At 37.7% G+C, this 16,038-nt stretch overlaps 2 protein-coding genes across 25 annotated transcripts; both read right to left on the bottom strand.

Annotated features, from left to right (window-relative positions):
• Positions 1-6,217: 6,217 nt before the first annotated feature.
• LOC104818628 (potassium channel AKT6) lies at positions 6,218-10,946 on the bottom strand. Its single transcript, XM_010548288.1, has 12 exons — positions 10,505-10,946; positions 9,829-10,197; positions 9,684-9,741; positions 9,280-9,597; positions 8,819-9,064; positions 8,635-8,733; positions 8,519-8,551; positions 8,234-8,419; positions 7,931-8,125; positions 7,761-7,836; positions 7,057-7,635; positions 6,218-6,581 (listed from the first exon to the last, which is right to left on the bottom strand). The coding sequence occupies exons 1-12, from the start codon at positions 10,723-10,725 to the stop codon at positions 6,307-6,309; spliced, it is 2,655 nt and encodes an 884-aa protein (XP_010546590.1). The 5' UTR covers positions 10,726-10,946; the 3' UTR covers positions 6,218-6,306.
• Positions 10,947-11,878: 932 nt separating this feature from the next.
• Positions 11,879-16,038, bottom strand: LOC104818626. Of its 24 annotated transcripts, none has more exons than XR_772707.1 (7): positions 15,949-16,038; positions 14,940-15,379; positions 14,430-14,669; positions 13,413-13,468; positions 13,234-13,305; positions 13,060-13,120; positions 11,879-12,917 (listed from the first exon to the last, which is right to left on the bottom strand). XR_772707.1 is itself a non-coding variant. In XM_010548280.1 (6 exons), exons 2-5 carry the CDS (start codon positions 15,336-15,338, stop codon positions 13,245-13,247), a joined length of 756 nt encoding a protein of 251 aa, XP_010546582.1. In that variant the 5' UTR covers positions 15,339-15,379; positions 15,949-16,038; the 3' UTR covers positions 11,879-13,120; positions 13,234-13,244. The 24 variants fall into 24 exon arrangements, 16 of the variants coding, with proteins under 16 accessions (XP_010546582.1, XP_010546583.1, XP_010546586.1 ...); XR_772708.1 differs by having other exon boundaries at positions 13,234-13,286; XR_772709.1 differs by having other exon boundaries at positions 11,879-13,120; positions 13,234-13,286; positions 13,382-13,468.

The following is a 16,038-nucleotide window of genomic DNA, read 5'->3' as shown; positions in this document are numbered from 1 at the left end:
TGTAAATATATATATATATATATATATATATATATATATTGAATCACACAAAGAAATTCTTTTTTGTTATGTTATGTTATGTGGTGAAATTTCGGTTAGAAGTAGAAATCTAATCTTAAATAAGCAAGTCAGATGAGTTTCAGACCAGACTCGATTTGAACCTAGTTTTTTCGGGTCAGATCGAGCCTATATTATTAGGGTCAAGCCCTTAATTTTTTTGGACCTACTCGGATCAAACTTTGGGTTTCGAGTTTTATTGACACCCCTAATTCTCAGGCGCATACATCTCCACTCGATTAAACTATCTTACAAATCTCTGATCAGATCACATGTGTTGGTAATTCTTGTTGGTAATTCTTGTCCTCCATTAGAGAGAGAATGTCGGCTATGGTGGGTAGAGATGGACAGAGACGGGTATCCAGACTTTTTAGGGTATCTTTATTTCGGTCTCAGTATCGTCTTACTTTTGATTGGAGTGTCTCGATCTCTAGCTATCTCAAGAAACTTGGGTACCCATAATTCGGATATAAAAAACACGAGACCGGATACCTGCGAGATCCGAACTTGTGTATAATAAAAAAAACTGAGCAAATATATATATAATACAAATACATGAGCAAAATAATCATAAGTTGAATAAAATTCAAAATACATATCTTTCCAAAGAGCTCCATAATACATCATCATCCAAAATAATCTTTGAATAAAATTCAAAACATAAAATTCATAAGTTCAACAGCATCTAAAACAAATTGAAAATGCATCATAATCTCGAACACATATGAGGAACATACCTACACAAACAGAAAAACATACACATCTAGATTAAAATCAAGAACACATTAGTTAGAATAAAAAAATCAACAAAAACCTCATCATTCCGTTAAATAACCTGCTTATTTCTCAAATAAAGGTTTTGATGAAAAATTCGCAAAATTAAACACTTAATTTAGAATATGCAAAATCAAACATATACAAACAATCAACTAATAAAAAATATAACTTCTTCAAAGTTTGAGATATCATCCAACATTGCTTGTATTGTGATTGTGTAATCCTTTTGAATCCAATCTTGTGTACAAATGAGTATTGAGATATATCGGATCTTGAAGAATATTATGAGATATATTGTATAATGGAGATCTTATCAAATCCGGAAAATATATATTTAGAAATATTTATTATTATATCTGATTTACTTATTTAATGTAATACTCTCATCTATTTATATATTATTTTGAGATTGAATGAAAAACATCATTCCACATATTTTTCATGGTATCAGAGAGTTTCTGGTTTTTTCTAATTTATTGGTTTTTTCATACAAAATGGTAGTTGACAATGAGAGTGAAGGCTTCAACAAGTCGTGTACTTAAAGAGGTACGGTATGGATCTATAACACGACCACCTGTACTAAACGCGGACTCGGAGGAAACGGTTGATACCTCCATAGGCAGACCCACTCGTTATAGAGTGGGACACATGCCCCCAGTAATATTAGGAAAAAAATTAAATTCTTTATAAATTTAACAAATTTTTAAAAAAATTAAGATTATGCCCCAATTCTCTCTTATTATAAAATGTAAATAAATTTTTTATTATATATATATATATGATTTGACTCTGATTGAATTTTTATCTGGATCCGCCACTAGATACCACTATAGTCAAAATATCTCTTTCCATATCAGAAAGAATGGGATGTTAAGAACCGGTAATTTTCCACCAGTAAAGAACATCAAAATCTGTATTATGCTTATTCTCGGGAACAAGCTCCAAATAGGCTTCCAATTCATTATTCTTAGCATCGTGTCTAGTCTAGTGTCTCTATAATTCCTAAACATCTTAAACAAATAAGCAGTTAAAAGCTTTATCACTTCGAAACTAGCTAGTCCCGCTTGATGTCACTTATAATTATGCTTGACTACTACTAAATGATTGAGTTTCAACAAATCTATTTGACTTATAATAATCGAAAGATTTTCTAAGGCGGCCTTCACTCTCCCAATCCTCTCATTGGCCTTCTCTTCATCATTGTAGATCTCCTTAATAATAAAATTGACATATGTCAAATTAAATCGTGAATCAAGCACAATTGTGATGAAAATTATGAGATTGATGTCATCTGATAGCCAATATTTGTCAAATTTCTTTTTTTATCCTCTCAGCCATAAACCATTTAAAGACCTACGACAGATGGAGAAGAAGGTGTTGTTCACAATATATCAAGGAGATGATGAAGTAACATTCGAGCTTATTGCCTCAGCAACAACATCCAAAGAAGATTAGGAAATTTTGAAGAAATCATATGAAGGAGTTGATAAGGTGAAAAATATTCGGTTATAATCTTTACGAGCACAATTCGAAGGCTTGCAACAAGGGGAATTTACATTACGGGAAGTAGTTTGTTCGATGCGACTATCGAGGGTCATCGTATCACTTCAAAAAATCTCATCAAGTACGTCAAAGACTCAACGTTCAAACATTAATCCTTAGTTTCCTTCTATGATTCTTCTGTGTTTTGAGTTTTAGTGTGGGTTTTATTTCTTTCAAACGAAGAACAATCCATTTATTTGGGTATTGTGCAGATTCTCTTCTTTAAAAAAACCAAAAACTGATTCTTTTAGGAATGGTGTTAATTTCATTTCCTACTTCATTTGGTTTCTGATACTAAGAACAATCCAAGTTCGAAGCCTTGGATTTTTAGTTCCTTTTGTCTTGGACTTTGAGATTGCTATTTGTATGAGTTTCGTTGTCGGGTAAGTTGATTATGAATTGAATGTCTCTAGTTGTGATCTCTTTTTTGTATCGGACAACTTTTCTGTCGGGACAATAATTGTATGTTTAGAAAATTGGGTAGATTTCTTGTTCACCGTTGTTGTTGCGTTATTGGGATTCCCATGTTACTACATTTTTCTATAAATAAGTTGATCCCTCGATGTAGAAAAAATTTGATAAACCCCAATCCGATTTACCTAAACCATATGGAAGATGAAATTCGAGAAGCCATTTGACTAAAATAGAACCTAGACGAACCATTTGAATATTGGTTTAATTAGTCAAATTTGAGAAATGGACATAAATATTGTAAACAGAACTATCTACTTTGTAACTTCTATGCAAAGCTAAGTTATCACATGAATAAGGCCTAAGATATTTGGGATCAATTGGAAATCAACGTGAAGGGATGTGCACGCAACTCACTTTGCATTCCGATGGTTTTCGTAGGAACTTATGGGTTTCTATCAGAGTAAGAGATTTGGATCTGATGATATATTGGGTCGTAATAACAGTAGAAGAGTTCTATAGTGAAAGATAAGATATCTTGAAGGATCCCGTTTTTTGGGTTTTGATCGTGTCAATCTAGGTGAATGGATGATCAAATAATAAATACTTAGACTAAGACGATTCTGCAAGGGTACGGATTCAATGTAGTACCAAGGTCGAACACAGGGACCGAGAGGTGATGGTGTCGATGGTGATCCTAGCGTAGGTCAATAGCAGAATAGTTGGTTGATTGGGAGAAAACTATAATTAAAAACACTGTAGGTTCGGGGGTTCACCGATACTATGGATTGTCTCTAAGATATATAGATTGAATTGCAGTTGATAGGTTCGGGAAACTCTAGCTTCTAATTTAGAATTCGTCTAGGTCAAGGATCATAATTCTCTAACTAACGCTTTCCTATCAGCTTCCGCATCTTTAGGTCTACGTTAGCAGCATTAACGTCCGCTGTCATAGTTCCTAGATCGAATTAAGAATTCCTTATCAAGTCCAACCTATGCGTTCAGAATTAATAATTGAATCTATCCTATGAACGAATTCTGGTATTAACTAATCCAAATTCCTTTGCAATTAATTAGCCCACGTCAATTCATACAGGTGATCAATCTGATAAAAACATTAAGATCAATTCATAGAACCAGATCTAAACAAAACATGCAATAATCTTATTAAGAACATGAACAAATACATAACATGGCTAGAATCTCTAGCCTACAGCAAGTGAACTACTCACGATCCATGGGAGAAAACGAAACTACAACAGATTCATACAACATTTCAAAACATAAAGAGAAAAAAAACTTATAGGATGTATAATCAATCTCTAAACTCCGAAATGTAGCGATCTCCGCTCCGATTCGTCCTCTAAAGTGTCAAGAACCGAAAAATCTCGAATAGTCTCGAAAAATGTGTCAAAAGTCGAACCCCTCCTTAGTTTCTAGACGGTCTTTTTATAGACATTTCGAAATATTGACGTTAAAAACCTCGATATCGATGTTTTCTAACATCGATATTCCTCCAGGGTGCCCAGATCTCGAGGTTTGGGAAGGTCGATATCGATGTTGTAAAAGATCAACCTCTGGACTGCTCAGATCTCGAGGTATGGAACATCGATATCGATGTTCGGGAACGTCTAGATCTGGAAATCTGAAAATCTGATCTCGATGTGGCTGGAAACGTCGATATCGATGTTGAAGAACGTCGATATCAATATTATAAAACGTCGATATTGATGTTCTCAACATCAAGATTCTCTTTTTTTCGCTCCAAAGTCCGTTTCTTGTCCGCAACAAGTCTGTGATCTTTCTTAGCTCGTCCGTGATTGTCCAATTGGTCCAATTAAGCTCCAAAAACGCCGTTTTAGCTCCGTTTTCATCGCATTACGCTAATATTCCTGAAATTGCATCAAAGAGAAAAGAAAACGACATTTGTGCACAACATATGGCCTAAATGCTAGATTTACACGGAAAAGATGGGTGAAATGCAACAAAAACCATAGAAAAATAACGTCAAAAACCGATGTCATCAGGTTTAACCTTCAATGCCATCATGTAGGAGAGCCTCATTTGGTGTCTAAATACGTCGCCAAAGAAATCAGTGACAGAGGGATATGTTTTAATGAAGAGATACCATCCCAGATCCCTAGTGCGAGTCCATCTCGATAGAGGGTTTGATAGAATGCTGATAAGAATGATTGTGTTTTTTTACCAGAAAAAAACATTGATTGTATTTTCTAGTACTCTCACTCTCGGATAGACACACGAGCAGGCTAACTATTGTTGGTACCCGGAGCTATTGCCTTGCTAGTGTTTTCAATTTGATGCATAGTTTTCTAATTGCTGCATTTATATACTCGAACCATTTTATAGCATGAAGCCTAACCGATAGTAATATATGGGTTTGACTTAAATCATAACACCATGTTAATTAGGATTGGATGCAGGTTGGGTATCCGGATTTTTGGATACTTGGTCTTGTCTCCACGGGTGTTCTAGTATTGTCTCGGTTTCACATACCTAGATACCTGAGACTCGGATGGAAATTTTGAAAATTTAATTGACTTAAATTGATTTTGGAATTATATTAACAATGTTACACGAAATAAACCTAGATATTATTTTAAATACATTAAAATAGTAGGGATATTAATATAATTTATTCGTATTCGAAACCCAAACAAAGGAGAAAGGTTTTGCGGTACGTGACAATTAACAAAATCAAAACTATACCATATCTCATATGGAATGAATTCAAATGATGTTGATTTGTATCCGATAACTGCGGATAACCAACCTATCATGGTTTAGAGAAACCCAAATTCGAGCCCACTGTCCGGGTTCTTGGCCTTGTCACAATCGTCTTTGGCTTCATTGGTGATCGGTTACCCGAATCTCGAATATTCGCAAGATATGATACCTACAAATCCGAGGGTCTCAAGTACCTGCATCGTTAACCTAATCCATCGTTTTCTTTTTTCTTATTGTTTGTCCCAGTGTAATCTTTTGAGAAGCTGTGGCTATATATGGTGTTTTAGTTACAATACTTCTGCAAACGAAGCTGGAGCGTGTCCCTTCATCAAAGATGTATGATGCATCGATCTTTGCTTCTGGGATGTTAGTTGGATTCGCTAATCTTGTTTGTGGGTATTTACTCTTTTTGGATTTGAGATTGCTTTCAGTTTTTTTTTTTCTATCCTGTAATAACAAAATCTGAATCACTTTTCATTGCATCTTTGTTTGGGGCAGATTATGTGTAGGAATCATCGAAAGCAATTGTGCATTTTTTTTTTAATTTTAGTTTAAATGTACGCCAAAAATGTTATACAAAGAATTTATACACAATTCCATGTAAGTGTGCTAGTAGATCTTACGGGCTCCAACCCCGTAGATGTACATTCACCGGTATACTGAATTCCGTATATTTTTTACTTTACCGTATACGAAACGATGAATGCAGGAAGAAACCCCACAAAATTGTATATGCAGTTTGATAGAAATCTCATCTCAGGCTTCGCTTGTTCATCAGTCATTTCTGGAAAGGAGGAGATGATCGCCGTCTCTGATGAGCTTGATGTCGTCGATCTCGGCATCGGCTCCTTCTAGAAGAACCTTCGTGGGCACGAATCCGATCTTTTTCTGACATATTTCGAGTAACTCTTCCATAGAATTCGGTAGCAATACCACCTTTTTCCTGGTAATTTCACCATTCTCTGACCAACTGATCGTAATTCTTGCCGGGTAAATCGCTGAAACACCTGGTGTAGGCGGGTTTCTTGCTGACGCTCCCTTGTCCTCCGCTGCGGAAAGAAGAAAAACAAAACGCCAAAAGAATGGGAATTTTACAAGTTCTGGAAGTGCACCTCTATAGGGATGGACATGGGTCGCTTACCGAAATAATTTGGGTAATTTGAACCGGAGCCGAACATCTCGGCTCTCAGAAAATATTACCGATTTTGGAATTGTTAGTGGCATATCCGAGAATATCCATTATTGAATGTGAGTTAAACTAGAAAAATTTGAACTTTTTTTCAAAATAAATATGTTAGTGATATTTTTAAAACTCAAGGAAAAATATCCTTTTACCATTCATTTGGTATCGATGGATAATGGTCGATCTCGGATTCAATTACTCGAATGTATACTGGATTTTCAAATTCTCATTTCATATAACAACACTCAGGTATCCGACCCATAGATCGGATTGGGCATCGGAGTTTCTGAGAATTTCCGTTACTTGACCGGAAAGCCACCTGAGAGAGAGAAAAGGCGTACCTGTGTTGGCAGAAGACATGATTCCAAACAAGGAGTTCCTGAAGTTATTGATCTTCCTCCTCTGAGAAACGTCTGACCCTCTCCTCTCCGGCGTTATAGGCATTGATGTATCGCTTGAATTCCGAGGAGGCACCAAAGGCTCACTGCTGTACTTCATCAACGGCTTTCCCAGTACGGGAGCCTCCGGTATTCCTACAACAGACTTTGGCTTGTGATTCTGGAACAGAGATTTAATGTCTTCATGCCCTTGATGCTCGGCTAAACCCCGAGGCGTCCAACCGTACATATCCGTCTTGTCTATATCCGATCCTTGCTGCAATAGAAACTTCACGATTTCAATGTTTCCTTCCGAGACAGCTTTGTGTAGAGCTGTGGTTCCGTTGCTGTCAGGAAGCGAGGTTTTGCCTCCGTATTTGATTATGCCTTTCAGGGCATCAATGCTGTTGAGTTCAACGGCTAAGCATGAGAAATGGCCGGCCATGTCGGGGCTGAGCCTTGCGCCGTTTTCCGCTAAGAGTTGAGCAATTTCTCCATGTCTCCCAATGATTGCTTCCCATAAGGGAACACTCCCTTCAGAATCTGCAAGAATGAAGATTTTTATTTGATTGATTTCTCGTTTAGAAACTCGAAGAATCTAGGTGGGTGAAAGAGGCTTAAGAACCGATTTCGAAAATTTTGTTTCTTGATGAACTTAGAAAAATCACCTCTAATGTTTGGGTCAGCTCCGTGTTCTAGGAGTAGAACGACACAATACTGGCTTCCTCTTGATGCTGCTACATGCTGAAATGCACAGAAACAAACCCATCATAAGCATGTCGGTAAATTACAATGAAAAAAGGATGATTTCGAAATCACAGAGGAAGAGAGGTCTCACCAGAGCAGTTCGTCCATTATTATCGGTTTCATTAGGGTTCGAACCACGTTTTATCAATTGATGCAGCAATAAATCATCTCCTCTGGCCGCTGCAAAACATAAGCTAAGAGGTAAATCCATTTTCCCTTGAGCCAACATGTGTTCTGTATCTGCTAAAATGCCTTGCATCACAGGATCTTCTGAGTCCTTCAGATGCTGCACCAACCAAATATCATCTGTTATGAGATAAAACCATATTCCTTACAAATTTTTCATGATCGGTAATGAGTTCTGGTACCCTGTTTCGTAAAAGTTCATACGAACCTGAAGAAGATTAGTCATGATTATTGCCCCATCTCCAACGTTTGCTTGAACCAGATGTAAGAATGATGTACGGTTTAGACGAAGCAACTGACTCAAACGTTTTGTACGAACTGTGAACAACTGTGGCCTGTAACATAACACCCCAACTTCACCAACAACATCTCCTGTCTGAGCCTCACCAACAACCTGCAATGGCCACACAGTCAGAGAGATAAAGCTTCAGTTTACGGACCAAGTTATAATAACATATTGAATATCTTAGCGGGTGATGAGGACTAGGCTTGCCTGCTCCACCCCGTTAACGCGTGCAATTATATCCTGTCAAGTATATAAATGTGTCAGGAACTTAACACTTAAACGACCTGTATATGTTAATTGGAAAACTTGGAAAGGATACTTACAACAGCTCCTGTCACCAGTATATAAAAGTCTGTGGGCGCTTCATTCTGCAGAATCACATCTTCTCGAGGAGGAAAATACTCTGCCTTCGTCTCGGAGACCTTCAAAATCAAGGGTTAGGAATTTTAAATTCCGATGTGAATTACGAGCGTGTTTCCTCATTGTAGAGACATTAGGAAGACATACCAGCTGGAAAAGCAGATCATTCGATATTCCTTGGTACAAGTAAACTTTGTCAACGATGTCGTAGAACAGATAATGTGAAATGCTGGAGCGAATAGCCTTTGGTAGGGTATCGAAAATCTCTTGCTGTTGTAGGCCTTCTGAATCAGCTCTGTACCTCAAAGACAAATGAGCTACCATCTGCTCTTGCAAGCGCACAGGAAGGTGGTTCCTCTGAGCAAACCCCGAGGCGGCTTGGATGGTATCTCTCTGAAACAGTGGCAAAGTCACAAGTAAAACATAGTTTATGAAATGCTTAAGAGATCACTCAATTGCCAATATAGAGACAAAATGAATCAATATAAGATCATAGTTGTGTGGCCAGAGATGAATTTTCCACTTTGTATTTCTTCAGTAATTTGTCTGCTTCGTGGTTCGAAAGAACGTTAATAATGAGTAGTTAGTGCGAAGGGAACGAAACTTACAAATTTCCTAGTCCGGCTGGTTACGTGAACAACCAAGTTGGTCATATTACCAATTATATATGCTGACAATCCAAGATTAAAGACCATGTAGCAGAGAATGAAGGTCATCTCTCTCGTGTTGACTCCGTGTATATCACCATAGCCCGTTGTTGATAAAGTAGTTATGGACCAATACATTGCTGTAATATACTGCCCAGACAAAGGAGCCTGTTGCCAATTCTCGTTTGAAAGTGCCATAAAAGTCTTGGAAGGATCTGGGTAATGTGCGGCGATAGAATAGCAGAAGCAGGCAGCACAATGAATCACAAAGAGAGTGACCTGCACCACCACAACTGCGTTATAAATTGCAAATCAAATGTCTCTTACGAAAATGTTTTTAAGTAAAACAATGAACATATACTAACGAGCAGAAGCTTCGTGCATCGAACCCAGAAGTAACTGTATTTCCTATCTTTCTCCAACCTGAAATTTTGATAGAACACAGTGATTAAAGATGAATGCGAGTAATGAAGAGAAGCTTTGATATCAATCTTATCAGAATTGGTTCACCTGGAAAATAAATTGCTGACCCTTCGAAGACGCCATAGACGTAGCATACTGAAAATCCCATATCCCTGAATAGTTTCATGCAAAACTACGCTTGCGAACAGCTCATAAGGAATTGTAGATACCACATCAAAGGCTAGCCAAGTAGAGGCATATCTCCAAGCTATTTTCTTGGGATCATCGATGAGGAGATAAGTTGCCTTGTCGAGGAAGGCAAGGAAGAATCTCAGAATGATATCCATGGCGAAGAATCCATTCACAACGTTATCAAGAATACCGAGGGGTGCTCTCGGGCTTCTCAGGAACCCAAACTCAAAAGGCGATGCCCAAGCTGTGTAGAGCACCAGAAACACTAGAAACGTTTCCCAAGCTCTGCGAATTCACATTCACATTCCATAAGTGATTCATCACAAACAGGATGACAATGCTGCACAAAGATGAGGGGGAGATCACAGAAAGCAAGAAACATCTTCACCTAATTTTTATTTAGTGGAATCGTGAATACACCTAGATATTCGTATATACAAAATCAAGGAATGTATGTGTTGAATGCGCATATATGAGCCCATACGTATACTTGCATAGGGTTTGTAATTTCCATTCTCCTAATGCAGAGAGATTTACAGAGTTACCAAAAGAAAAAGAAAAAGAAATATATGCAGAGTGATGAGAGGAAGACCTGTATCTGGGATCGAAGGGAGAGATCATGAAGCGGCGGAGCTTGGGGTCACGTGAAGAACGGGAGGTGGCTCCGAGCGGCGGAAGAAGCCCTTTGCTCAGACTGTAATGGCTCGCCGTCCCTTCCTTCGACATCTCCTCCTCCGCAACATCCGCTTCTCCTCCGCCGCTGTTGTGGTTCTCCCCCCATATCCACACCTTCTTCCTCTTCTTCTCCACCATTCGATCCTATCTCCCTCTTTTTTCCGGCGTCAATGGCTGTCTCTCCACCCAAAATCTCGCTCTCCCCGACGTCAATGGCGGTTGTGGATCACGATCGCGATCGCCGTCGCCAGAGTTGGATTCAACAAAGGAGTGATTCGAATCACGTTACCTTGTCTTCGACGACGTTACTGTGGTTTTGGAGAGAGAGAGGAGCAACAACACATGCTTTGTTCGCTCTCAACGATTTCCCTCCTTTTTTGTCTCCAAGCCACAAATATATAAATAATTTAAAGTTTAATTGTTTTTTTAGATTCTCAAATCTAGAAAATTTATCTCTATCTAAATAAATATAGTTATTTTTAACAAAATTCGCCTCCGACTGATTTTCGGAGTATTATTTTCAGTTAAAGAAAATAAAAAAAATTCAAAAATTAAAAATAGCTACTTTGCTTTATTATTTTCTCTCCCATTATTGAAATTTATTTCCGATTTTTTTTTTTAAAAAAAAACACTAATCTAATTCTCTAAATTTAATACTTTGTGTATACATATATAAGAAAATATGATTCATCCAAACAAAAAGAGTTATTGTAAGATATGATCGGAAAAAAAAATCCTATGATATTTAGCTAATTTTTTAGATTACTTAATAATATCCACTTGAAATATGATGCATGCAAACAAAAAGATTTATTGTAAGATATGATCCAAAAAAAATCCTATGATTATTTTACTAATTTTTTAGATTACTTAATAATATCCACTTGAAATATGATTCATGCAAACAAAAAAAATTTATTGTAAGATATGATCGATAAAAAAAAATCCTCTGATTATTTAGCTAGTTTTTTTGGATTTCTTAATATTATCCACTTATTTTAAAAATATGATGATATGATGAATTGCAAATAGTTCACCAAATTCCATGATTTTTAAAATTAATATGATACGTGAACATTTCTTAATCTTCAATAGTCCCAATAGATGGTACGCATGCATGAATCTCCGTGAGATTTTTTTTTTACTCAACGGAGTCATTGAATCAAGGTTTTTTTATTTATGAAAAAATAAAAAAAATACACTGAAACTTTCTATTTTTGATAAAAAAAAAAAAAAATTAATTTTTTTAAAATTTAACAAAAAACATTTAACTTTTTTACGATTATCAAAATAAACGAATTTAGTTGACATGACATAATAAAATGCAAATTTTAACCAATGTTAGAAACTAGAATTCATCACAGCGTTTAACCAACGTTCGAAATATTTCAACTGTTGGAACCGTGAACATCAATGGTCCGTCTGGTCCCAACTGGAGTTTCTGATCATCTGTGTCGCTATATACATCGACAAAGCCAAAATCCCTGCCACGGGCGTCCTGATTTATCACCCCCGAGCCTGCTCCGATCAAAGCCATGAAAAATCTGCTCAATTCTTCCAAGAACCCTAACGGAATCCCACAGGCATTTTACGATCACCATTCGTACAGTCGCCATTCCAGAACTCCATTCCAATTCTGCCAATATGAATCCTGATGGGGTTTTCTGAATTCCCCGGTTAAACCCATTTGAGTTACTTGCGTGGTCTGAGGAATTCTCGGCCTGTATGTCCCCAAGCGTCATAAAAATCATATCTTTTGGCTGCAACGCCGAAGAGTTCTCACCACATTGCCCAACAATAAGTTTTCTTTTGTTTCAGCTTTGTTTAAGATTTATGGTTCCGTTGCAATAAAAAAAATCCTAAATTTTTCTTCTGCACATTCCTTGAAGTCATAAAGCACGCTCGGACATGGCAATACCAATAAGGATGCGAATTCCCTTCTCTCATAAAAGCAAGATATAGAATACCTCTACATATAAAATATATGCAATAACGGGTCTACATATATATATAAAGCAAATGCTTACAAACAGAGCAGGACAATAAAGAGTTTTGATCTTAATCTTGGCACTATATAGAACCAACCATGAATAGCCTTGTAACGCTTGCATCCACAATATGAATATGAAATGGGAGCCGTACCTTTGTACAACCTGGAGCGTAATCAGCTCGGGAGTTTCATAACCCCGAAAGTCCAATAACTTCAGCGTCGCCAGAGTTGGAGACTTTGGCTCGCCAAGATAGTTCATGCAAAGCATGACCAGAACGCAAGTGCCACAAACTAATGAAACATGACGTGCATGTTTCCACTTTCCATTTGATTTTATGAACTATAGACCATGAAAAATAATCAGGATCAGATGACTACATTCTATGGAATCGAGACATATCATCGAAAACATATCTATGCTCTTCTTAATCGGACACAGCATCATGAAGACAAACCTAGGACGACTATGGTTTCATACTTACGCATCAGGCAATAACACCCAGAATAAGACAAAGGTATGTGAAACAGTACAGCTTTCTATTCCTGTAAGCGACGACATAGCATGTGTTAAGAAAGCTAAGAGCCAATAACCACAGTCATGCCCAAGAAAACATAGCCAGAATTTTAGAGAAAATCGGCAAAACATAGACTGGAACCTGCACAAAGTTCAGTCTTCTAAGCCATGTGGACAAGGTTGAGTCCGAAACACCTGAAACGAACCATAACATCTCGATAGCGAGAAGGAATAAACAGTATATAACGTCAGTTATCTGGTTTTGCAGAAGAACAGGAACGGTATTGCACCATTCAAACGGCAAAGGGGAAGCCGTTTTACCCCAGTATCAGAGTTAGTTCTCTAGAAGCAAGGTCTGCAGGCCCCCGACACTGCTCCTGAAAAACGTAGGAGAAGATCATTGATGTCCGAAGCGGCATTATCAAAATGATCAGACTCTACAAGTGAAGGCATCACTAAAAGGGAGAAAGATGGCAGATACAGCAATCAGAAGCTAAAATACGTTTGCTTGATCTTTTACAATTGGAGAATATGGGATAAAATGTACCAAAACAACTTAAACAAAAAGTAGACAAAGTAAAAGGAAAAAAAAAACACCGCAACATGCCTTGAACAATTTCATTCTAGATGGTGTTTCCGTACATACTATTCAGGTAGCAAGTTTCTGCTGTCTATACATTCAATATAAAATTCCTCGGTAAAAAGAACACATATGACAGTTGATTCTTCGATGCAGGCAAGTATGGCCAAGAAAAAGGATAAGACTTTGACAATAAGAATCAAAGAAAAGAAAAGAGTGAACCATGTTTGATGCTAACAATTATGACTGCGGGAACCAGCAGATATTAGATTTCTTAGCTCCGTCAAGTGTTCAGCATCTGATATATTAAGGGACAGTCGCAGATCAGTTAGTGATGCTTCTTGTTCCCAACTTAAGGGCCCAGAAGCAAATAATTCTCCCAAAGTACTGCGGTAAGTGTATAATTCAGATCGATGGGACCTTTCTGCCGCTTCATCATCTGCCAAAGAATTCTGTCTTTCTTCTCCATGTCCACTTGAAGATTCAGCATCACTACTAGCAGGATCTGCATCTTGATTAGCCCCGTCTAGCATACAAGTTGGCATATTACTCTCGTTATAACTAACAACGCTACAACTACCAACCGAGCATGCATCACTATCATAACCATTAGCTTCTGTGTTTCCTGCACGAACACACTCATTCAACCCATTTGATCTTACCCTGACCATTTCACAGCAACCATTTTTGTCATTCTTAAAGGAACCTTGAGCGCGTTTTTTACCCAAATTTTCAGATCGGCAAGCAACAGCATCTACCTTTTGCAATGATAAGGAAGGATAACGGTGTTGTTCACCCTCTTTCTCAACCGATCGTTTCTTCCTGGGGTTCCCCGTGCATGATTCAGCACACTCCGACCAGCAATAAGGTGACACCCTCTTTAACATTTTAGAAGAGGCAACCCTAGGCTCCCGCAAAAGAGGATTGTTCAAAAGGGCCTGAGGCTTCTGATGAACATCCGATCCTGTCAGTGTAGAGGATTTCAAAGAACCAGAAACCTGAGAGCACGATCACATAACAATTAGTCAAGGTAAAGGTTCATTCACAAATTTGTTAAAATTTATTACAAACACAGTATGCTTAAGCGGTCAGGAAGTTATGCAGACCATTAACTTGAAGAAGAAATTCTTGGGAATGGAAAAATGAGACAACATAAGTTTAGGGTCAAATGATCACGTGAGAAATCTTAATGGAGGAAGAAGAGACCTCAACATGAGCAGAACAACTAAATGACCAGAGAGGGTGTAGCATATAAAAGGGAAATTTACCTTTCCAATCAGAAACCATCTGTCATCTTGCCAAGATTGTCGAACCCTGATGTCAACTTTGTGGACTTCAAATTCTGCAGAAGCACCGAGCAAGCGAACCCGATAATAACTTCCACCTAGAGCCTTGAGGACTGTGGCAATTTTCCAGGAAAAATCTTCAAGAACCTCCACCAATTCACCAGATTCCCATCTGGCTACTTCCACTTGTGGAGGGCACGGTCTAATATTCTTCCTCGGAAATCTCTCCACAACCACCTCATCTTTGGCAAATCGGAAAGTATCAAACCTAACCATGTACATGTGCCCATTACCCGAGATAATCTCAGCACGTAGCCAAGCACCATAAGGTGCCCCGTCACTGCTGAATACCTCGACTTCACTTCCTTTTCTGAATCTCATGACAGTTTAATCAGTCAAAAACCCTCTTACAAATACAATACCTGCAAACCAGAAACCAATTTATCAATGATACGTTCAATAAACAAAAGCTGATGATACCATAGGCATTTAACATAGATAGCAAGTAGATCACACATTCTCAGGATCCGACAAGAATAAGAAAATTTTAGGGTCCGTTTCTACCATCAAATATCGGTCACGCAGAATTCAACCAAAAAGAATTCAAACCCGTAATGCAGCGGGTTTATCGCATTAACTGGCTGCGATAATCAAGAAGTCCAATAAAGCAGATCGAAAACAGATGCAAACAAAGAACAAAAAATTGAAAGAAAAAAAAAAGAAATATTCAGAGCCACAAACTAAAAGCAAAGTGCTGCACAACATTCAAAGGATCTGCAAGTCAAGCTAGCTGAAAACAGACTGAGTTCCCAGAAATTCGTCAGACATATCAAAACAATTAATCAAGTTTCCAATGTGAAACAACTTCCATAACACAAAAACAACTGAAAATCAACATATCGCCGGGAAATCTCGATCGAAGACATTTTCAAAGCACAAAAACAAACGATAAAAAAACAACCAAAACCTAAAGGAATTGTTACAATTATACCTTCCCCGACGTCTGAAACAGGACGGATAGCCGAAAGATTCGAAATTTGTCGCCGGATTTCTCCGAGATTGTGATCACAATATCGGAAGA

The sequence above is a fragment of the Tarenaya hassleriana genome, unplaced genomic scaffold, assembly GCF_000463585.1.
Source record: "Tarenaya hassleriana unplaced genomic scaffold, ASM46358v1 Cleome3, whole genome shotgun sequence".
Taxonomy (NCBI): domain Eukaryota; kingdom Viridiplantae; phylum Streptophyta; class Magnoliopsida; order Brassicales; family Cleomaceae; genus Tarenaya; species Tarenaya hassleriana.
The sequence above is the reverse complement of the archived record's forward strand: the minus strand, read 5'-3'. Positions and strand labels throughout refer to the sequence as shown.

What these genes read in the sequence shown, in the direction of transcription:
- LOC104818628 (XM_010548288.1), bottom strand. Translation starts at nt 10,725, where the DNA reads ATGGTGGAGAAGAAGAGGAAGAAGGTGTGGATATGGGGGGAGAACCAC. An exon ending in ATGATCTGCTTTTCCAGCTG is followed by an intron (nt 8,734 to 8,818) that starts GTATGTCTTCCT and finishes TTGATTTTGAAG; the next exon opens with GTCTCCGAGACGAAGGCAGA. An exon ending in TCATGACTAATCTTCTTCAG is followed by an intron (nt 8,126 to 8,233) that starts GTTCGTATGAAC and finishes TGGTTGGTGCAG; the next exon opens with CATCTGAAGGACTCAGAAGA.
- LOC104818626 (XM_010548270.1), bottom strand. Translation starts at nt 15,338, where the DNA reads ATGAGATTCAGAAAAGGAAGTGAAGTCGAGGTATTCAGCAGTGACGGG. An exon ending in GATGGTTTCTGATTGGAAAG is followed by an intron (nt 14,670 to 14,939) that starts GTAAATTTCCCT and finishes TCGTGCTCTCAG; the next exon opens with GTTTCTGGTTCTTTGAAATC.